The 23391-nt window shown below is 47.2% G+C and overlaps 1 protein-coding gene and 1 long non-coding RNA gene across 7 annotated transcripts in view; one reads left to right on the forward strand and one right to left on the reverse strand.

Annotated features, from left to right (window-relative positions):
- Positions 1–502: 502 nt before the first annotated feature.
- On the reverse strand, positions 503–12561 carry LOC309626015 (dehydrogenase/reductase SDR family member 4). 5 transcript variants are annotated; one of them, XM_082386251.1, is made up of 8 exons: positions 12394–12556; positions 11069–11246; positions 6702–6803; positions 3969–4039; positions 3822–3873; positions 3385–3519; positions 2884–2939; positions 503–1033 (listed from the first exon to the last, which is right to left on the reverse strand). In XM_082386251.1, the coding sequence occupies exons 1-8, from the start codon at positions 12522–12524 to the stop codon at positions 919–921; spliced, it is 840 nt and encodes a 279-aa protein (XP_082242377.1). In that variant the 5' UTR covers positions 12525–12556; the 3' UTR covers positions 503–918. The 5 variants fall into 5 exon arrangements, with proteins under 5 accessions (XP_082242377.1, XP_082242378.1, XP_082242380.1 ...); XM_082386252.1 differs by lacking the exon at positions 2884–2939 and having other exon boundaries at positions 3332–3519; positions 12394–12558; XM_082386253.1 differs by lacking the exons at positions 503–1033; positions 2884–2939 and adding an exon at positions 2980–3244 and having other exon boundaries at positions 6714–6803; positions 12394–12561.
- Positions 12562–12605: 44 nt separating this feature from the next.
- The window catches only part of LOC309626027, a 66792-nt gene continuing 56006 nt past the window's right edge, over positions 12606–23391 (forward strand). For both annotated transcript variants that reach the window (XR_014242888.1, XR_014242889.1), the window contains exons 1-2: positions 12606–12893; positions 18594–18822. This is a non-coding gene — a long non-coding RNA (uncharacterized lncRNA). The remainder of the gene's footprint in view (positions 12894–18593; positions 18823–23391) is intronic.

Below are 23391 nucleotides of genomic sequence, written 5' to 3' on the forward strand. Positions count from 1 at the left end.
CGGACACCGTGAGCAGAACCCACTTCTTTTGTTCGTAGGCCTGGGTACCCCTCGCCGGGTCATCCTTGCAAGGCTCCTCCCTTTTCACTGCTTGCTCGGGACCCGTCCAGCGCGGCCTCGCTGACCCTCGAAGGAAGGAACTCTAGGCCGAGGGCGATGCCGGCAGAGGACATGGTTGAATGTGGGGGAGTTCGTCCTTCGTTTTCCGCTTGCCCAGCCTCGGGGATCCCTGCGGTGTTCTTGGCACTATCTCCGCGGGTGTGAGGCCGAGAGCAGCACCTGGGAATTCCCGTGCCGCCTCCTCCCAGCTGGCAGCTCTGCAAACACCTCCACACCCAGCATTACGCTCAGGTCCTGGAGACAGGGAGGAGGGTTAGGAGGATCCAGACTTAGTGTCTGGGGGGGATCTTAGGGGAATCCAGTCCGCTCAGATTTATGCTTTCTGCTCGGCTACCACACCTCTGCACCGTACACTGAAAAACGAACACGTTGATTCAAAGCATCATGATCATCTGTATTTTATTTGGACCTCATTTGCGAGTTGTTAATTTCCAACCCTGTTCCTTCCACTCCAGGTTCCTTCTCTCCCATCTCCCTCAAATTCCCCTGATGCCCAGAAAAAAAATATTAGTTGGTCTTTGCCGCGGTAGACTAAGCCCTCTCAGCAGGCCTGCCCTGTGCTCTCAAGGGAAGTCTTTATCCAAGGCCACAGCAACAGTGAGAATCCTCATAAGACCACACCTTGACAGCAGAGAATGCTGGAGCTTTTCACAGGGCAGAATTGATATGGGGGGGTGGGGTTAGGGTGTAAGGTGAGCAGTACGCCAGGCAGAGGTGCGAAAGGCCAGTAGATGGATGCTGGAACAGGACCCAGGAGATGGAGCCCAATCTCTGCCCTCGTGGATGTTCTCCAGGTCCTCAGAGGCGGGATGGCATCCCTCCAGCCACCACCACTGTCTCCCCAGTGATATAGCTGGCGTCTTCGGAGCAAAGGAAAGATACGATGCCCGCACAGTCCTCTGGCTTGCCTATCCTGGGGAGGAGGGGAAAAAAGGAAGGGAGTAAAAATCAAACAGGGAATGAAATTTGCTTAATCAAGAAGTATCACATGATTTTTCAGGACCAGTGTACTGCCCATAAAATAGGGTTACCATGAATATAAGCTGTTATAATTCAGTATAACCATTAATACTGTACTCTGCAAAAACCACTGCACATTATATTCATATAATATAGAGATACTTTGTTTTTTAGAGAACTCAGGACACCAAAATCCAAAGTTATATAGATAACCTGGTGAGCAGCTATTTCATTCTTCAAAGAATTTGTTTCACATGTGTGCATACTATTCAAATGTCAGGGAGTCTGTGAGACAGTAAATGATTTGTTTAAAATGATTCCATTTGTACAGCTTCAATTCACAGACACCTTTTTCAGGAATCTATTTTTGTCCCTTAAAGTCATTTTGTGAGACTGTGCTGATTCTCAGTGTTTGTATCAGTGATTGCATAGTTAGGGAACACTTTATCCTAACTGCCATAGAATGCTCTAGAGGTGGGTAGAGTGGGTACCTCAAACCTAGAAGGCCTGGATTAGTGGTTCTCCATCCTAGCTGCACACTGTAGTCGTCCGAGAGGCTTAACTGTCCCCACCCCCACCCCCGCCAAAGATGCCTAGGTTCTACCTTGGATCAATTAAAAAAGAATCTCTGGGAGTGGGGTCTGAGCATCTGTGGTTTCAGAAGCACCCCAGCTAATGTGCATCCAAGACTGAGAAGCATGGGGCCAGATCATTCACTGTGGCTCAAGGGTGACAATACCCTTATTAATGAGTTGTGAACTAGGCCAGCAGCTCATGCCTGACATCAGAATGGCTTTGGGAGCACTTGAGGGTGTCTCCTTCCTCAAGTAGGCATTGCTGGTATGTGTCCTTGAGGAGACAAGGCGGAGGAGCTAAAGACAAGAGAGTTCCCAGAAGCCAGAAGCTGGAGAGAGGCAGGGAACTTAGAGGAAGGAGAGCCAGATGAAGGTGCCTGAACAGTTCGGCCAACCCTTTGGGGAAGAGGCTAGTTTTCTTAGGCAAGGGGAGTTTTGGGACTTGGTAAAGCTCTTCATTCCTTTTATTTGGATTGTAAGATCATCAACCTGAGCTTTGGACACATGACTCTTTTTATTCAAGGGGAACTAACAAAAGCATGTTTTGGTTTTGATTTTGGTCCCTCATCCTTAGGGATGGCCAGAGGTGGAGGCAAACACCCAGGTGGAGAGAGGGGTCAGGGCCTCCCCCAGGGCTCTGCTCTGCTAAACCTGGATGCCTCTGTGTTTCGTTTTTGCAGTGGAAGCAGACTCCTTGCACACGCCACTGTAGTGATGCTGTGTTCAAGAACTTGTGAAATCTCTGTGTTTGAAGCAGAGGAGAGCACGCCTGTGTTGTCTGCAGGACGGAGAGTCGGTGAGCCGTGGGCTGTGAGGGACCATCTTTATCCCTCCTCGCCCTCCCCTGTGACAGCCTTACCTTTTTTTTTTTTTTTTTAATTTATTTAATTTATTTTTGGCTGCGTTGGGTCTTCATTGCTGTGCACGGGCTTTCTCTAGTTGCAGCGAGCGGGGGCTACTCTTTGTTGCAGTGTGCGGGCTTCTCATTGCAGTGGCTTCTCTTGTTGTGGAGCACGGGCTCTAGGTGCGCAGGCTTCAGTAGTTGTGGCACGCAGGCTCAGTAGTTGTGGCTCGCGGGCTCTAGAGTGCAGGCTCAGTAGTCGTGGTGCACTGGCTTAGTTGCTCCACGGCATGTGGGATCTTCCTGGACCAGGGCTCGAACTCATGTCCCCTGCATTGGCAGGCGGATTCTCAACCACTGCGCCACCAGGGAAGCCCCCAGCCTTACCTTTTGATCTGCATGGTTGCTTTTAGGCTCTCCAGTCTTGCTTGGTCATCCCACAACTGCAGGAAAAAGGGAAATCTCTTCCTGTGAGGGACAGCGAGGGGAGAAACTGCCTGCCCTCACATCAATTCAAAGGACGATGGAGAGGCACCCCCTTCACCTCCTAGTCCTTCCCAGCTCCCAGTCTCTACCCACTTCCCTCTTCTGCTCCATTCTCTTCAAGTTCTAGTGAGGCATTTTCCTGGGTCGCCCCAGGTCTCACCCACTTAAGGAGATATGAAATGGCCTGAGTGGTATCTGAATTCCTCAGTCTCACTGTGCACCTCAGGAAAGGATCATGTGGGGGTCTGGTCTGGACACGTGGCTGGTATGGAGGGGGGATATGGAAAAGTGCAGAGATGGGGGGTAGAAGTGGTTGGGAGCTCAGGACCCAGGAGCTGGGCTTTTCTACCTGAGAAGATGCCTTTTAGGGTCCCAGTGGGATGCAGGACTCCCCTTCCTCACCATACGGCTGAAGTTAGTCTTGATGAGTCCAGGTGCCAGGCAGTTCACCCTAATGTTCCTTTGGGCCAGCTCTAAGGCCAGGTTCTTGGTGAGGCCCAGCAAGGCTGTTTTACAAACATTGTAAGGACCCAGGCCCTGGGGAAAGGAGAGAATGGGTTAGTCTCTTCAATTCCAGTTCATTCTTGGTTCTTAACATAAGATATAAAGGGTTATAAACAGATAATAGGGTGTCTCTTGTAATGGAGAGTCCCAGTTAGAAAACTGTCTTGTGGTTAAACCTCCCCTAGGTTAGCGTTTGTGGAGGCAAGGCCTCTATTTTGTTGGAAGGTACTCGGTGATGTGATTCCAAAATGGGACACAAACTTCTTAGGGTGATTGGAAGGGTAGAAGGTACAGGATGGAGAAGGGATAAAAGTAGCAGAAAAGGAGGTTCTTACAGGAAATGGTCTGTAGGCTCCTACGGAGGCCACAATCACCACTGAGCCGCCTCTGGAAAAAGAACAGAATGACCCTCTTCCCATGGACACCCTCCCCTCAGCATTCATGGGGCCCATCGAACGCAGGCTCCCTCTTGCTCTCTGTACCCTCGTTTCTCCATCTCTGGCACCACTGCCTTTGTCATCAGGGCTGTGGCCTTCACATTAATGTCCAGAATCTGCAATAGAGAGAAGAGGGGGAACAGCATGAGGGAAGAGGGCTGCAGAAAGCAGGGCAATGGGGAATTAGAGTGTGGTTCCCAGGATCTGTTTTTTAGGGCTGGCAGAGATCCTAGGGATGATTTACTTGGCCTTACAAGTGAAGAAACCAAGGCCCAGGGAGAGGTGGCTTTCCCCGGTTTATTCAGTTAGCGAATGACACATTAGGTTCGGGTGAGAAAGAATGGAGCCTGGTTCAGCTTGTTTCCTAAGTATGATTTGACCCAGAATGGGCCTGAACTCTCAGGGCTGCCTTGGACTTGAGCTGGATTTTCTGTGTGTCTTCCAACTAGGGAGAGCCTGGAATTGGATGGCTTCCTGGACCTGCCCCAGAGTGCGCCGTGTTTCTCAGGGGAAATGTGTCCTGACCTCAGGCACCTGGGGTTGTTCCAGCACTTTTCTGGCTTCTGAGCTTAGGGAGTGAGATGCTCTTGGCCCTCCAGGATGGATTGTCTGGCTGGACATGTATTGGCAAGTGGGATCATGAGAAGGCACTTGGGGGGAGCTGGAACACAGTCTACAATCAAAACCCCACATCTGTAATTTAAAGAAAATGCATGACCCTTGTTTACATTGTTCCAGGCACTGCTGGGATAGTCCCCTCCCATAACCCCCGTGCAACTTCTTATTTAGAAAATTTTCACTCTTACAGAAAAGTTGAAATAGAAGGACAATGAATATCCAGATATCCTTTACCTACATTCACTAACTGTTCACATTTTGTACCATTTGCCCTATCTACGTACCATTTGCCCTATCTACGTACCTATGCAGTTTTTTCCTTACCCTTGGAAGGTAAGTTGCAGACATTCTAATGCTCTAGCCCTAAAGACTTTAGCATTATTTCCAAAGAATAAGGATGTTCTTCCACACCACCATCCATTATCACACCCTAGACATTTAACTTTTTTTTTTTTAATTTTTTTTTTTTGAATTTTTTTAAATTTTTGGCTGCGTTGGGTCTTCGTTGCTGTGCGCGGGCTTTCTCTAGTTGTGGCGAGCGGGGGCTACTCTTTGTTGCAGTGCGCGGACTTCTCATTGTCATGGCTTCTCTTGTTGCAGAGCACGGACTCTAGGTGCGCGGGCTTCAGTAGTTGTGGTATGCGGGCTCAGTAGTTGTGGCTTGCAGGCTCCAGAGCGCAGGCTCAGTAGTTGTGGCACATGGACTTAGTTGCTCTGCAGCCTGTGGGATCTTCCCGGACCAGGGCTCGAACCCGTGTCCCCTGCATTGGCAGGCGGATTCTTAACCACTACGCCACCAGGGAAGCCCAACATTTAACATTGATAATCATGATTTTACCTAATATACTGTCTATAATAAAACTTCCCCAATTGTCCCCCAACTGTCCTTATATTTTTTAAAGTCCAGGGTTCAATCAAGGATCAACCATTGCATTTAGATTTGATATACTGTGATATTAAAAAAAAGCCAACTAAACCGGTTTGCAGGGCAGAAATAGAGACACAGATGTAGAGAACAAACGTATGAACAACAAGGGGGGAAAGTGGCAGGGGGGTGGCGGTGGTGGTGTGATAAATTGGGAGATTGGGATTGACATGTATACACTGATGTGTATAAAATGGATGACTAATAAGAACCTGCTGTATAAAAAAATAAATAAAATAAAATTCAAAAAACAAAGCCAACTAAAAAGAAAAATTACTTGGTTTATAACTGATTTTCATGTGGTCTCTGTTCAGACTGCTCATGAAAGATGTTTCTCTACTTTGAAGAATATCAATCAGGAACTGATTCACTGAAGAGCATTTTGGCACTTTGGTCTCTACGTCTGTGAAACACTGATAAACTAGAATATTTTAGTATCCTTAAACTTCAGTGTTGAGAAATTATGGATGACGTCAGGGTAAAAAGCAAAACCATGGGAGATCATGAAAAATTTAGCATTTTCAAATCAGGTGGGAATATTAACCTCAGTAAAGAAAGACAAATAATTTAATTAAGGCTTTATAATTAAAGGATGTAGGTGTGTGAAATATATTATAAATATAATGTAATTGTACACATTCACATGAAAACTAATATTCTGGTTCTTGAATTTAGACATCTGGATCTCAGATGTTCTAGACATTGGAGTTAAAAAGGAAAAAGCGCAGGTCTTTTTAAAAGGCTGTATGTTATAAAGCGGCAACTTAGTTAATTTCACCAGAATTGATATTTCACTTAACTAGCAGCTATTAAAGTTTTCCAACTAATGAAAAATCATTCTTTTTTGGCAGCTGAAAAGGGGAGGGGTGGCGTGTAAGTCTGAGTGTACTAGTTATTGGCATATTAGCTGCCCTGTCTGCTGGAAATAAACCAGGAAGAAGAGCCTGGATGAGCCCACAGGGTCGGGGGTGGGGGAGATTGGGGAGGGAGGCAGAAGACGGTTAGCAAGGAGCAAATGAAGACGAAACTGGGGAGAAGCAGAAATGAAAGAGAAGGGCAGGGACAGAGGAAGCCCCCCACCCCGCCATTCGCCCTTTACCAGGTGCACTGCAGGCGTGTGGCAAATTGCAAGGATTCCTCACATTTACACTGCACTTGACAAATACATTCTAAAAGCAGACTGAGTGTGTGCTGTCTTCTGAGGCCCACCCCCTGCTGCTCTCATCCCCTCTCACCTTGTCCCATACCCCCTCGGTGACATCCATTAAGTTTCCAAAGAAAGGGATGACGGCAGCATTGGAGACCAGGATGTCCACGCCCCCGTGAAGGTTCACAGCCTAGAGAGGAGTAAGATCTGAGTTAGGGCTGCAGGACAGTAAGGGAAGTGCATTTATCAGTGTCGATAAAGAATTCCTTCTTAGGAACAGTTGTCAAAATGACCTCTTTTTCCTTAAAACATTTTCTCTCCAAAACACCCCAAGCTCTGCTGCTAAAACATTTAAGGTCGTCTCATTTCTTTGGCAGTCTTTTCTTCCTGCCCCCACTTCTGAGGCTGTCACTGACCTTTTGTTCTTTAGACTTTCCCTTTGGGTGCTCCTTTATTCTCATGGCCTCAGCTCTCACCTCAAAGTCCATTTCTAGACCCTTCCTCTTTTTTCCCAGCCCCATTTCTCCCAGGGCTTACTGTCCAGTTCACCTTGAATGAGTTACCATTATCTCAAACTCAGCCTGTCCACACGTACCTGAACGGAGAAACAAGTTTAAACAGACCTATAGGGACTTCCCTGGTGGCGCAGTAGTTAAGAATCCGCCTGCCAATGCAGGGAACATGGGTTCGAGCCCTGGTCTGGGAGGATCCCACATGCCGCAGAGCAACTAAGCCCACGTGCCACAACTACTGAAGCCCGCATACCACAACTACTGAAGCCCACGTGCCACAACTACTGAAGCGCACGCGCCTAGAGCCCATGCTCTGCAACAGGAGAAGCCACCGCAATGAGAAGCCCACGCACCACAACAAAGAGTAGCCCCCGCTCACCGCAACTAGAGAAAGCCCGCGCAGTCACGAAGAACGAACGCAGCCAAAAAAAAAATGAGACCTATAGAAAGTTGCCACTTGGGCCTTTGAGGTCACCTAGCCCAATGTCCTCATGGTGAAGGTGATGAAACTGAGGTCCAGGGAAGTTAATTTCTCAAGGTCATATAGCTCAATAATGACATATCAGGACCAGCTAAGAAGAGGAGGCCTGCTCATTCGGTCTCTGGGAAAGGTGAAGTGATTTGCTCAGGGCACAAGGCTAGTTAGTGGTGGCAGAACTTACACTGTAACCCAGAGCTAATTCATAAGAGTCCTTCAAAAGTGAGTCGGGGTCACTATGAAACTGGCTACCCAGGAGAGCCATGATGGAGAGGATGCCGGCCTGCGCTTAAAGCAGTTCCACACTCGGTTATGATGCCATTTCTCCCTTCCCCCCACCCCCTGCTTTTATTTTTTTGGCCTGGAGGCATGGAAGATTCAAGGCAGAAACTGAGATTTAAACTGGGAAAACCAAGAGAGGCAACATCTCACCTCCTTAATAAATTGTAAGTAGGTGGTGAAGGCACGTGCTGGAGTAACGAGTAGCCAAACAGAATCTGCCAACATTGTGCCACATTGCAACCAGACTTCGCATTGGCCCAGAATTGGCAATTTTGATGCCTTGGGCAAGCGGCACTAAATGGGCCCTCAACCAACTTTGTGCTTCCGGATTTGGCACACAGAGGTGTGTTATTAACAGTCTGCTAGCTCCTGTTTTAACTAATTATTCTTGCTAACTAGGTGCTAAGCTCAGTTGCTTCCACACTGCTGAGGGGATGCCTGGGCTGTCAACATGTAAATTTAACAAATTTTAAAATCACATAATCTTTGCAAACCTGTATCAATAGTCTCTTGCACTCTCTAAATTTTGGTGTCCCGGCACAAAGTCCCAGTCACCTGCCTTGGCTCTAAGTTTCATGATGAGGAGAACACGGTATGTGTTAGAAAGTGATGTATGCTGGGCCGTGTGCGGGTGTGTTTGGGGGTGGGGAGATGGTGGATTGCAGCACAATCGCCTGGAGCGCTTTTCCACTTCTGCTGTATATCCTGTCCCCTTCTCCTTCTAGGCCTATCAGCATAGAGAGGAGAGAAGGCTGGCTTTTGACTGAACAGACAGAGAACCCTGGAAAATTAACGGCAAAGCTACTATGACCACCCAGGTGTCTTCTAAGGCTTGCTCTAAATTGTGTGATTGCTACTCTGTGTTCTGACAGGTCTATTTTAAATTTTTTAAATAAATTTCTTTCTTTTATTTATTTATTTTTGGCTTTGTTGCGTCTTCCTTGTGGTGCACGGGCGTCTCATTGTGGTGGCTTCTCTTGTTGCAGAGCACAGCCTCTGGGCGTGCGGGCTCAGTAATTGTGATCTGCGGGCTCAGTAACTGTGGCACGCAGGCTCTAGAGCGCAGGCTCAGTAGTTGTGGAGCACCGGCTTAGTTGCTCCGCGGCGTGTGGGATCTTCCCGGACCAGGGCTTGAACCCGTGTCCCCTGCATTGGCAGGCGAATTCCTAACCACTGCTCCACCAGGGAAGCCCAGTTCTATTTTTTTTTTTAAAAAGTAGAATCAAGTGGAAAAGCAGCTAATCTGGTTTCGGCTCACGACACCTTTGAGAAGCTCTGAGGTGCAGATTAGGAGGCCACTGGGGAGAAATCATCCTCAGGGCAGCAGCTTCCCTCATCACAGGTAGTGGCTGGCAATAGGCAGGACGCATCTCAAACTGCTAACAAGTATCCTATCATTCTCCACTCGACATTGACCATTCAAACTACTTGAGAGTCAATTTTGATTCATCCCTCCTATTTCCCATTTCTTGACACCGGCCAGGAAAAAGAAAATCTTGGTTGGTTCCCACTAAATGTCTCTTGGGCGCATCTGTTCTGGTCCTACTGCCACTGCTCTTACCTAAGTGACAGCATCAGCTTCCTCCCTGATGTCCTTGGCTCAGAGTCTCCTTTTCTCCAATATATCCTTCCTCCCAGTGCCAGATTATTGTCCTTTAATAACCATTTTCACCTTGCTCAAAACCTCACATGGCTTCTTATTTCCTCCAAGAATGTCTAAACTCCTCTGGGAGGCCACGGAGGCCCCTGTCCCCCATCCTTCCCACCTGGTCCATTTCCTACCAGCCCTCTCAAGCCTGTGCTCTCTCTCTGCTGTGGGTTCACAATGCTCCCCTCTCCCCTTCCATCCCTCCTTGGCTGTCTGCTCATTTTGCAGCGTCATCTGGAATCCCGGCCCTATGCCATCTGCCCAGCCCCACGCACTCTTCAAGGTCTAGTTCAAACCCCACTTCTGGGCCAGAGCTGCAGGACGGGTAAAGTGGACCTGGTGAGGGTCCAGAGGTCATTTTCCCAGCAAGATTTTGACATTAAGTGGCCACATACATTTCATACGGCTAGTCACTAGTTGGCCCAGGATCCCAGGTGGCTCCCTCACCCTGAGGATCAAGGTCTCAATCTCAGGCTCTGTCCAGCTGCCTATGCCAGGCAAGGTGGCTTTCTTGGACCCCCATGTGGCTCTCTCCAGTGCACATCTGAGCATTTGCCAAATGACTCCTGACAAATGGAATAACCTTATGCTGTCTACTATACCATCACCTACCATCATTTCATGTCCTCCTTGTCTAAGATTACCCAAATTATTTCACCATCTTTCATTCTGTTAGCACAATATCCTTTGCTTTCCATTCTTGGGCAGATTCTCCCTTTTACTCCAAGAAGTAAAGGGTGTGCCCTGAGCCTAGGGAAGAGCAGCCTCCTTTGCAAAATGTTCACATTTTCTTGTGCAGCTGGAAGACTGGTGCCAAGCACCAACTCTGACACTGGCTTAGACACTGTCTTTGAGGCTAAAGTCCAAGTGGGCACCTAAGGCCTGACCTGATGGGGAAATGCCTGGTAGTCTGTAGGTAACTTGGCAAGTCTGGGTTGGCTCACAGCTCTTCTCTTACTAACTGTGGGACCTTGGGATGTTGATCCAGCTTTCTGAAACAGTCTTTAAACAGGGAGACTAATCCTGGCCTTGCTTGGGTTGTTGTTTGGAGAGAACCTGCAAAAGGCTTGAAACAAAGTGCATGGCACACAGTAGGTGGTTGAAACCTAATGGGCTGCCTCCTGTAGGTTCCCGGAGACTCGACTTTATAAGCTGAAAAACAGGGATTGATTGTTTATTAGCTCATAGTGGGAATACCTATTTTGCAATTGTATTTACCCTTTTTATCTGCCCAATTAGATTGGAAAGCCAGGACCAGCTGTTTTTTTTGGGGGAGAGCCCCAAGGCACAATGCAGGGTTGAAACAGTAGAGTGGTGTTTTGATTCTCTGACTGAGATGGGATGATTCTCGGAGACAGAACAGAAAGGCACACAATAAAAATGTGCTGGTGTACTGGAGTGGGTATGCAGATCGCACTGTTGTGTTTTAGTTAACAGTGCTGGCTTGGATTACACCCGTGTTGTCCAGGAAAGCCAGCTCAGGCTGGCTCCCTTCTGCTACCTCCTGGCTCTGCGCCCATATCCTTGCTGCTCACCGTGGCTACCAGCCGCTCTCGGTCCTCGCCCTTCCCCACATGGCACACGGTGCCCGTCACACTCAGCCCCTCCCCGTGCAGCGTTGCCACTGCCCGATCCACGTTCTGCTGCTTCCGGCTGCTGACCACCACGTGGGCCCCATCCTGGGCCAGACGCCGGGCGATGGCGAAACCGATCCTGTGGGCAGAGAGAGATAAGGACTTTTAAGTTGGTACAGGAAAAGAGGGTGAGAGCGTGGACTCCTGAATCAGATTGCCTGGGCTTTGAATTCCAGCTTTCTCTCTGTAGGACCCCCATGTGTTAGATAGGGTTAATGGCACAGCCATTACCATACAGACGGACATGCTTAGCATATTTTTGGCACTGGTTTACTTATTTTTCTTATGGTTTTGGCCTTCAGTCTAGGTTCCCAGGAAGTGATATCACCTTCCACAGGTGCCACCATGGGTCACAGGCCCCATACCCTGTAGGGACTGAGGAGAGAGAGATGAGCTAGGGGTATAACAAGCAGCAGCTATTTCCATGATTGGAGGGTCTCACTCAGAAAAGCCTCTACCCCCAAATATCTTCCTTACTAGTCTACATCATCTCAATATTCTATCTTTAGTTACGTTTGGGGGTACATGTGAAAGTGGGGGTCTCCAGTTACAAATGTAAATTTTTTACATACTCCCCTGGGAGAAAGGGTTACACATTTTGCACTTAGCCATTAGCACTTCCCATTCATTTGTATTTTAGATTTGTGAAGAGCTGGCATCTAGCAGGGTTCTGTGGGAGTGAGAAACAGGGTAGACAACAGTGGTTGGTGAGACACGGGCTGGGCAAGAGAGGTCAAAATGTACTGAACTAAACAAGAATGTGGACACAAGGCTTTTGTGTCCCCTCTAGGTAAGGGGCGCAGTTCTATGAGACTCTTGGGGTGCCAAAATGGGGTGTCTGGAACATTTCCACCGTCGGTGCAGGCAGTGGATAGGATTTTTGGAATCTGGACTGTCTTGGATTTCTGGTCTTCCCAGACTCTAGGTGGGGCCAGTTGACCGGGGCAGCCCAGAACCCTGGGAGATGAGATTGATGGGGGCGGGCAGCACCCAGGTGGCACAGTCGAGCCAGAGGCAGCAGTGACAAGAGGGCTGGCAATTTCAAGGTTGGGGGGGGGGTAGGGGATTCCGAGGGGACTGCAGGCCAACCACGTAGTTCCTTTCTTCCCGGGCCGACTCTGGCCACACGTGAGGCCTGAAGATGGGGCACGGGAGGCCAAGGACAAGGGGTTAGTACCTGTTTGCAGACAGCGGGGGGCCTCCGAGACTCGGGCTCGGGCACTCACCCGTCAGTGGAGGCCGTTACTAGGGCCACCTTATTCTCAAGCGGGTTCCGGCGCGCCGCCGCGGAGCTGGCCATCCGCACCGACTTCCACGTCCGCGCACAGAGACCCAACAGCAGCCCCACCTTTTGCATGGAGGCGGCCGGTTCAGGGTTCTGCGCCGCCTAGGGGAGGCGACAGAGGGGCAGGGCGAGGGGCAGGGCGAGGGGCAGGGCGAGGGGCAGGGCGAGGGGCAGGGCGAGGGGCAGGGCGAGGGGCAGGGCGAGGGGCAGGGCGAGGGGCAGGGCGAGGGGCAGGGCGAGGGGCAGGGCGAGGCCCCTCTCCGCCCGGCAGCCCGCTCGGAAGCCAGATCCCTTCCCCGCTCCCAGCTCCCCACCAGTCCTAGAGCGGGACAGCTCGTCTTGGCCCTTGGCGCAGGGAGCCGGCTGTGGCCGCGGCGCCCCTCAGTCCCCTGCTCGCCCCGGCCGGCCGGTGTGGGACGGTTCCGTCGGTTCCGGTTCCCTGTAGGACTGCCCCCGCCTCCGGGAGTCCGTAGACTTCCCTGTCCTCCCGCCCCTCCTTCCACATCCACGTCTTTTCCTGGGGGACAGGGGACTTTGAGTTGGTTGCTTTTGCTTCCCAGAACCTCAAGATGGACTTTGTTTTCCAAGAAAGTCTGGGTCCACATTTGTGACAGCCCACAAGAGGGCAAATGTTTTGGGTTTGCCCATGGGGGTGAGGCCCGTAGCCCCCATGGAACCCACCACGTGAGGGTCTCAGGTGAGGCTGCAGGAGCCTGGGAGAGACACGAAGTGGGGAGCAGCTGGGTAGGCCTGCCCTGCCCTTCACTCTGGCTCAAGTTCTCCTCCATCCCCACAGGCCTGGAGGGCAGACTCGGGTCACCAGTGGTAACCAGTGTGCAGAATTAAAGATCCTGACGGGAGAGGATCTCTTATACCCTCCACTGCAAGAGGACTTCTCCATTTTCAGGCCTAAGTGGTAGCAAGGAGGCTAGAGGGTCCCCCAACAAGTGGTGGAAATTCGGAGAACTCAGGAGCACTCAAGTTCTCCATAATCACTATGTCCCCAGGTCTTAGCCTCCACCCTAGTTCAATAAATATTTGTTGAATGTAAAAGCACTTTATAAACTGTAAACTACTAAACACATAAGTAATTATTGCCAACATAGAGTAATTATTATGGCCGCCACAGGCCAGGCTCTTCGTTTGTAAACTGAGGGTGCTGGAGTAGATAATGGATAAGGTCCTCTCCAGCTATAAATTCTGTGACCGAGACTTCAGCCTCCTCTTCTGCCAAGTGGGCTGAAATGATCTCCCTCCTGGGTTTCTGGGAGAATTAATAAATCTGCATGGCTTATGATACACTGTAGAAAGGCCCCGACAGACCCAGTGTCAGCATCTGAATTGGTTTAACCCAGTGGCCTCCAAATGCCAGCCTGAGAAGTTGTTCAGATCCATGGCAAAGTTGTCACTAGTTCAAGGCAAAAAGAGAAAAAGACAATATAGTGTTTCATAAATCTAAGCTTATTTAACTTAACAGGTAGTCCTTTATTCTGGGATATGCTTTTGCTCTTTTTTTTTTTTTTTTTTTTTTGGCGTTAGTCTTTTTGTTAAGAGAAGATGATGAAAGCAGATGGGTAGGTTGAGAAAAATGTTGTTAGTTGGTGAAATCACCAGTCTGGCAACCCAATGTCAGTCCCTACAATTAGAGGAGAGAGAATCCTGGTTTGTGAAATTCAGTTCTGGGGATTGCTGCTTAATAAAATTCATACTTGCTAAAGATTTGTTTAGTATACGTGTAGGTCAACTGAGCAGCCAAAAAGGATTTCAGCATTCAAAAGGGGGTGGGGCTTCCCTGGTGGCGCAGTGGTTGAGAGTCTGCCTGCCAATGCAGGGGACACGGGTTCGAGCCCTGGTCTGGGAAGATCCCACATGCCGCGGAGCAACTGGGCCCGTGAGCCACAACTACTGAGCCTGCGCGTCTGGAGCCTGTGCTCCCAACAAGAGAGGCCGCGATAGTGAGAGGCCCGCGCACCGCGATGAAGAGTGGCCCCCGCTTGCCACAACTAGAGAAAGCCCTCGCACAGAAACGAAGACCCAACACAGCCAAATAAATAAATAAATAAATTTTAAAAAAAGGGGGTGTATGAGCAGCGAATGATATAACAAGCATGCACTGGATCTACAGTTTATTCCTCAAACTAGATGTTACAGCTGTGGTACTTAGCTCATCCTGATGAGATAAGAGAGCTTGAGTCTAATTTTCCCCATGTCCGGGGAAAACTGACTCTCTGACTGGTGCCCCTCAGTCTGAACCTCATGAATTATTGACAACAGAGGCTGGATAGCATGACACTCCTCTTCTTCCTGACCTGTTCAGAGCTAATGCACTGTGGGAACCCTTCCCACTGCTCTGCACCTGCCTGCAGGGCTGGGGGAGGGAATGTAGGAGGCCTGGAGCAGAACCTCTCAGGGTTTTGGTTCAAAGGGACAGGCCTGCAGGGCGTATTTGATCTCTCTTCCCCTCCTGTCCAGAGGTGGGCAGCCAGATCCAGGGGTTGAGGTTGGCAGGGGGAGGCTGAGGGAGACCACACCCCAAAGAGCAAAGGGTTTGGGGAAAAGAGAATTCTGGCCTGCAAGCTCATGAACATCACATGGCCCCTCCCTGTCTGGGTAGGGTTGATATTTGGCCTCCAGCACCATTTCTTTGGGGAGAACACAGGGGATCTGTGAACAGAAAAGGGTAGAGGGAAGGCAAGAAGAGTGGGAGTCTCCAGCTCCTACTACTCATCAAGATGGTTTGTTGGAGATGAGGGTAGGAAATCTTTGGGGGAAATACATATGTGTGTAGGAGTCTCTTTGAAATGGCGCTTTTAATAGGTAATGGGATTGTTCTTGTATGGAGGTGGCACCATCCGCAGGTCTTGAGGAAATGCCTCCATGATTGAGGACTACACTCCCATCTTCTTCAAGGGCTGTGTTGACTTAAAAAAAAAAAGCACAACGTGAGAGTTGCGAGTTAAGTTTTATTTGGGGCAAAATGAGGACTGCAGCCCGGGATACAGCGTTTCAGATAGCTCTGAGAAACTGCTCCAAGGAGGCGAGTGGAAGAGCCAGGATATATAGGAGTTTTGCAACAAAGGGCAGGTTGTCGGGAGTGTCAAAGGATTATTGTTAATTAAAGAAAACCAGATATCTCAAGTAATTTAGCGCTTTTCTATGTATGGGAAGATGCAAGAGTCTGCGCTCACTGAAATCATTCCTTTGATATGCACCTCAGCTATCTGGGGCCGGTATCCTGTGTTTTCCTATCTTGAGTTTCCTCAGATCTCACCGTAGGGAGTGGCTGCAGTCTGCTGGCTGCTAGACGGTATTCTTTTCAGCCCTGAGTTTCCTCAGGGCTCATCGGCTCATGTTGGAGAGCTACAATCGTTGATGACTGTGACATCCTTTGTTTACTGATATGGCAGGAAATATTCCATATATAGATATTCCATTCCATTTATAAATATTCCATTTATCAGCTGACTGCAGTCTGGAAGGAAATTCACCTGGGTTGGAATTTAAGTCTTGCATCTTGCAATAGCCATTCCACATTGGTCATTGACTCATGCATCATTGACACAAGTCAGGCTTGGGTGGTGTAGGAGGGCTGTGTGATAATAGCGACTTTTATTGAATACTTACTAAGTGCCGACAACTGTTGGGTGATTTTTATAAATTTTATTGAATGTGTCTAATCCAGTGAGGTAGGCAGTTTTATTTCTATATGTGAAATCAAAGTGAGTTGTGACAGCTTGACCTGCTGTCAATGTTGAATAGCTACTTTTTTTATTTTTTTATTTTTTTAAACATCTTTATTGAAGTATAATTGCTTTACAATGGTGTGTTAGTTTCTGCTTTATAACAAAGTGAATCAGTTATACATATACATATGTTCCCATATCTCTTCCCTCTTGCATCTCCCTCCCTCCCACCCTCCCTATCCCACCCCTCTAGGTGGTCACAAATCACCGAGCTGATCTCCCTGTGCTATGCGGCTGCTTCCCACTAGCTATCTATTTTACATTGAATAGCTACTTTTAATTTTTCTGACGTTGTTAGAGAATGACAGTTTTCTTGGAAACTAATTTTCTCTTAATTGGAATTTTACTTTCTGCATCAATTCATTTTTGTTTTAATCATTATTTTTTAAATTACAAAAATAACACATGTTCACAATTTTAAAAAGAGACACAAGGTTATAGAGTGAAAAGTAAAAAAGCAGCTCTTCCCTATGCTTCCTTTACCTGCTCCCCATATAGCTCTTTGTCTTGTGTATCATCCTTCCAGAAGTTTCCTATGCATTTACATGCATATTTTCCCTTTAAAATGTTTCCCATGAATGGAATGACACTATACATAATGTCCTTCAAATTGCTTGTTTCTTTTCTTTCTTCCTTTTCCCCACTTCTCTCTTTCATTTCCTAAAATACATTCTTGGAGATTGTTCTGAGTGGTACACAATAGATCTCCTTTATTCTCTCTCTCCCTTTTAAAAATAGCTGTACAGTATCCCATTGTGTGGATATTCCATAATTTATTTAGCCAGTCTCCCACCGATGAACGTTTAAGTAGCTTCCAGTGTTTTGCCATTTCAAACAACGCTACAATGAACAACCTTGGATGTATATATATTTTGTATTTGGTGCAAATACATTTGTATCTTGGATCAAATGTTTTCAATTGATGGCTATGGTCAAATGACCTTAAAAGAGATTTAACCGGTTCTGATGGAACTGGTTTTTCTAAACTGAATTTAGGAACTTCCCTGGTGGTCCAGTTGTTAAGACCCCGAACTCCCAATGCAGAGGGCCTGTGTTCAATCCTTGGTTGGGGAACTGAGATCCCACATACCACTACTAAGCCCGCATACTCTAGAGCCCCTGCGCCACAACTAGAGAAGCCCGTGTGCCACAACGAAGACCCAGTGCAGTCAAAATAATAAATAATAAATAAATAAATAAAATAAACTGAATTTACCTGCTGCCCTACCCTCTTTTACACTGTGTGTATTGATAGAATGGTTTAAACTGTGGGTGATGGCGTAAGCTCGGAGTGATAAGAGGTAGCGTGCCTTGGCCTCAGTGGCTGGGAACCCATGGGGATCGGTGGGTACTCCTGACCTGCAGCTTGCAGACCTGAGGTGCGCTTAGTTTCACTCATGTTTGTCATTGACAAGGCCAGCCCAGCATTGCCAGATCTTAGGAATTTTATTTATTTATTTTGTTTGTTTGTTTGTTTTGGCCACGCTGTGCAGCATGCAGGATCTTAGTTCCCCCAACCAGGGATTGAACCCGTGCCCCCTGCATTGGGCACGTGGAGTCTTAACCATTGGACCGCCAGGGAAGTCCCGATCTTAGGAATTTTAAACAGTAGGTAGAAATCTGGGTTTTAATATGAAATATTTAATTTTTAAATGTTGGCAACAAATTTACTAAAACAAACAAACAAGACAACAAAACTAAACAAAAACAGTGAATGTATCTGTAGATGCCAGAGACTGACACAGTCTTTGCCTATTTACAGGTAGTGGATTATTAATTTTGTGAGATATTGCTCTATCTAGAATCTCATAACTCTATTATATAGCTTATTCAATTTCTAGTTTTTCAAAAGTTTGAAAAACTTTGCCCTGTATTTAGGCAGTTGTTTGTGAACACCGTTGAGAAATCATCTACCCAGTGTTTGTACAGGTTCTTTTCAGGAACTCTGTACAGAAGCAGACAGAAGTTCTTACAAGACAGGCGTTGGCTTCTCTTTTCCCTCATGCCCAGGATTGCTTCCTTCTGTTGTATTTGGGAAGGGATGGTAGTGGTGGTGGAGTTTCCCCCTTTTCCTCCCTCAGAGACAAGCCCTGTGGCAGATGTGGAGATGCAGATAACAGCTCAGATCCTCCTTCTAGAAAGGACTCACTCTGGCTGCTGGGAGTCTGATTAGCTGTCAGCTGCCAGCTGGCAGTTAACTCCTTCCAAGGGTGGCCCCAGCCAGTGACTGAGCAGGATGGTGGCACAAGTACCTCACCACTTCCGCCTAACGTGGGGCTCCTCTAAGTGGCCGTCTCTGCTTTGGAGCTTCCTAGTGGGCTGGCGTTGGTCAGATCTGCATCTCAGGGTCTCACAGATCCTCCGTCTCAATCCTGCTTCCTCCCTTTTCCTTTCACAGATGTTACTCCTGAAACCGTGCACCTCAGATTGGGACTTGAACCCACGCAGCAGGGACTTGAACCCAGCCAAAACCCAGCTTGGGACGGGCACCCACGCGGCAGGGACTTGAACCCGGCCAAAACCGACAGTCTTCCAACTGACATCACACACCTGGTTTCAGGACTTAATGAAGCTCAGGTTCTTGATGTGTCATCGCAGAAAGAATTCAGTGAGAGACAAAGTGATAGGTGAGAAGTGGATTTATTTAGAGAGAAGCACACTCCACAGACAGAGGGTGGGCCATCTCAGAAGGCGAGAAAGGCACCAGGGTATGGGGTTGTCAGTTTTTATAGGGGTGGGTAATTTCATAGGCTAATGAGTGGGAGGAGTATTCCAGCTATTTCGGGAAGGGGCAGGGATTTCCAGGAATTGGGCCACCACCCACTTTTTGATCCTTATGGCTGGTCTGGAACTGTCATGGCACCTGTAGGTGTGTCATTTAGCTTGCTGATGTGTTACAGTGAGCGTATACTGAGGCTCAAGGTCTAGTGGAAGATGACTTGTCTGCCATCTTGGGCCCACTTGGTTCTAATCAGGTTATGTCATGCCCTTGGGCTATGTCATTCTTTCAAAGGTTGTGCCCTGTCCCCTTCCCTCTTGTTTCACTCCGACTAAACGCTTTGGTCTCCTAATTCCATCTGAAACCCATAGGTGCCGTGCTGGGGGTGTTCCAAGGAGCTCCAGTTCTTTATGTCTCAATGCAGAAAGAAGCCAGAGGGAAAGTGATAGATAAGAAGTGATTTATTAGAATAGACGCTTGTGAGGCTTACAAGTGGGTGGGCAAGAGGTGCTGCCCGAGAACTTAGCGGGCTACAGTTTTATAACCAAAGGAAAAGTGGGGAGGGGGAAAAGACCACCTTCTTCCTCATTCTTAAGTAGACGTCACGCTTCCATCATCAGCTCCTCCTCCAGGTTGGGCCGGGGAGTTTTCTTGTCCCTACATGGTCAAGCTAGGACTATCATGGCACTATGAAAAAATTATTTTAGGTCTCAGTACAATGAGAGTCTTTCACTTTGAAATGTCACCTTTCCATAAATTATTGCTTTTTATGTGTACAGAGAGCATGTCTTAAGGGTCATTAACTTACTGAGCTCACTGGGCAGGATGTGGGTCTCATGCCACCATTGTTTTATTGCTTTGGGGCATGTCTTGTGCTTCTGTTGCATGGTTTTGTTGTTAAGCAAGCCTGTTTGGCTTTGTGGTTAAGCAAATCTGCTTTCTTGAGTAATCATTAATTTACAGGGGTGTCCCATACTTTTTTCTGCTTACAATCCCCTAGTGAGATTAACTATTTAATCACCTACTTTGTCCCTTTACCCTGTCCCTATCACAACCAGGCATCTGCTTTGCTGGGGACTCACAGTTTCTTTCCTTCAGAATCTTTCCAGTGCAAAACCCCACTCTCAACGTACAGGAGATATTCTCCTAGAGGGTCTGTCCCTTCCCCCCCCACATCAGAGCATCAGGGCACTCTGAAGCAAGAATCCTCTGTAACTGCAGTTCCTGCCAGTTTAAATTTTTCTATGGGGGCTTGAGTAGAGAATTTCAGGGTGGGCTTTGGCAGTGTCAGGCCAGCACAATAGTGCAAGGCCAGTCCCGGAGCTCCACATGTTTTCCTTGAGATCTCTCCGCTGGTATGAGATGAAGAAATGTTCCCTGCCCGCCCCCCGCCCCCGAAGTATTTCATTTTCCTGTAAATTTCTGGATCAACTGAACACACACATACACACACACACACATACCCACACCCACACACATACCCCTTCCAAGAACCATCAACAATTCCTAGGGACAAGGCAGTCTAAATCCGCAAAAGAAAGTGAACCATTTCCCTAGAGGTGCCAGCCTGCCCTCTCTGGAGATAACATTTGCCATTATTATGCAAAGCAGTTTCACTTACCCTGTTCTGCTTTTAGAGCAGCATAAGAGGCCTGTGGTTTGAAATGAATAAAGCCTATCACAAACCTTGCTGAAAGGACAGAGCAATCTGCTTCTGAGGGCTCTCTCTTTGTTGGGCCAGATCAAATTCTTGAGCAGCATGCATTCTTTTTAATCTCTGTAAGGGAAGTAGGTGTACTTTAAGAATTTCTTATCCTTCTGTCTCAAGCAAACCCTTAGGAGTGAAGGGGGTGGGTGGGTTTGTCCTTCTAGTTACATATGCTTTTCTCACTCATTTTGAATTTAATGACAAAGGGACTGTTCTTACCATTTGATATTTTGTAAAAAAAAACCAAGGAATCACACAATACACACTTTCTGCACCTCGTTTTTTTTTTTTTAACTTTTTATTTCGAAGTAATTATAGTCTCACAGTAATTATAAACTCAAAAGTAATACATAGAGTCCCTATGTACCCTTCCCCCAACTTCCCCCATGGTGACATCTTACAGTGGGAACATTTGTAGTACAATGTCAAGACCAGGACACTGGCATTGATGCAATGCTGTTAACTAGACTATAGACCTTATTTGGTGTCCATCATTTTTTTTTTTTAATTATTATGTATTATTTATTTTTATTTTTTGGCTGTGTTGGGTCTTCGTTTCTGTGTGAGGGCTTCCTCTAGTTGCGGCAAGTGGGGGCCACTCTTCATCGCAGTGCGCGGGCCTCTCACTATCGTGGCCTCTCTCTTATTGCGGAGCACAGGCTCCAGACGCGCAGGCTCAGTAGTTGTGGCTCACGGGCCTAGTTGCTTCGCGGCATGTGGGATCTTCCCAGACCAGGGCTCGAACCCATGTCCCCTGCATTAGCAGGCAGATTCTCAACCACTGCGCCACCAGGGAAGCCCCACCATTTTTTATGTGCACTCATTTGTGTGTGTCAGTGCATGAACTTTCCCTAGCTTGTTGGCATGTGTTGGAGATCTTTTTTTTTTTTAATTTTTAAATTTTATTATTATTATTTTACATTTAATTTTTATTTTTTTGGCTGTGTTGGGTCTTCATTGCTGCGCGCGGGCTTTCTCTAGTTGCGGCGAGTGGGGGCTACTCTTCGTTGCGGTGCATGGGCTTCTCATTGTAGTGGCTTCTCTTTGTTGTGGAGCATGGGCTCTAGGCATGTGGGCTTCAGTAGGTGTGGCACGCGGGCTTCAGTAGTTGTGACTCGCGGGCTCTAGAGCGCAGGCTCAGTAGTTGCGGCACACGGGCTTAGTTGCTCCGTGGCATGTGGGATCCTCCTGGACCAGGGGTCAAACCCATGTCCCCTGTATTGGCAGGGAATTCTTAACCACTGCACCACCAGGGAAGACCCTGTGTTGTAGATCTTTGACCAGCAGTCCATACTTCATCATTATTCCTTCTTTCATTATCTGGGTAGACAATCATTTATCAGTTACCCATTGAAGCCCACTTCAGTTGTTTATGCCTTTTCTCTGTCGACTTAAAAAATATTGCACAATGTGAGAATTGCGAGTTAAGTTTTATTGGGGACAAAATGAGGACTGGGAGACAGTCCTCAGATAGCTCTGAGAAACTGCTCCAAGGAGGTAGGGGGGAAAGTCAGTATATATGTGATTTTGGTGAAGGGGGAAAACATGCAATCAAGCGCATATTCTTTGTAGAAGTTTTCTGCTAGTCGCGTGAAGGTTACTGCTAGTCACGAGGAGCAGACGTCACCATGAAGGATTTTAGTGTTTTTCTAAATATGAGGAGATACAAGAATTGGGCTCATAAAATCAGCTCCTGAAAATACCTAACTATCTGAAGACCTGTTCTGCCAGTTTTTCCCCTGGCACAGAGGGCCTCATTACAGCTCTCCACCCTCCACACTTTTCAGGGGGTGTTGAAAGTCAGCAGCTGCAGCAGCATATGATTAATCCTTGTAGAGGTAGTTGGCCAGTGCCCATGGTAAGTGCCAATTGTAGTTGACATCGCCAATAAATATGATGTTGCAATAGCATCTTTGTTCACTTAGGTAGGAGAACTTGTTTGTACGGGCCCAAATAAATAGTTGAAGCAATAGGGCAGAGGGTATGTGCCTTTGACATTTTGAGAGAAATTGCCAATTGCCCTCCAGACAAGCTGCACCCTATTCCAGTCTCAGACACCCTTCCTGAGAAGGCAATTCTTTGTGATGGTATCCATTTCATTACACCCTCATAACACTCAGTTTCACCAAACATTTTAACTTTTGCCAATCTGGGCAAAAAAACTATTTTCGATTTATATTTCTTTATTAAGATTATTTTTTCATATGTTTACAGGTATGTGTATTTCTTGTTTCATAAACTACTTGTTCATGTCCTTTGTCCACTTTTATTGTTTTCTTATTTATTCTTATAAACACTTCACGAAAGGAAATGAACCATGTGACTGTCACGTATGGCAAATATTTTTCCCAGTTTGACTTTGGAGTTTATGTCTTTAATGTCATGTAGATGTTTTAAATCTTTATGGAATCAAACTTATTTATCTTTTCTCTTATGGCTTCTGAGTTTTAGGTCATGCTTAGAAAAGCCTTTCTTACTCCAAAAATATAAAAAATTCACTCATGTTTTTCTATAGTTATTCAATGTGGGTTTTGTGTGTGTGTGTGCGCATGTGTGTCTGTTAAAATCTTTGGGCCAGCTGATATTTGCTCTTGTATGGGAAGTGAGGTAGAGATCCAGGTTAATTTTTTTTCCTAAAGGGTTAATCAGTTATCTCAGCACTGTTTGCATTTTCCCTCTATGCCTTGATTATTTTTATTATTCCCATATGTATTTGAGCCTATTTCTGGATTCTATTTCATTCCATTGATTTGTCTATCTGTTCCCATG

This window comes from Balaenoptera borealis (genome assembly GCF_965194805.1).
Source record: "Balaenoptera borealis genome assembly, chromosome: 3".
NCBI lineage: Eukaryota > Metazoa > Chordata > Mammalia > Artiodactyla > Balaenopteridae > Balaenoptera > Balaenoptera borealis.

Coding starts and splice junctions, on each gene's coding strand:
- LOC309626015 (XM_082386250.1), bottom strand. CDS start 12,524: ATGCAAAAGGTGGGGCTGCTGTTGGGTCTCTGTGCGCGGACGTGGAAG. Junction 3,874..3,968: donor CCAGAGATGGAGAAACGAGG/GTACAGAGAGCA, acceptor TTCTTTTTCCAG/AGGCGGCTCAGTGGTGATTG. Junction 3,245..3,384: donor AGACTAACTTCAGCCGTATG/GTGAGGAAGGGG, acceptor CCTCCATACCAG/CCACGTGTCCAGACCAGACC.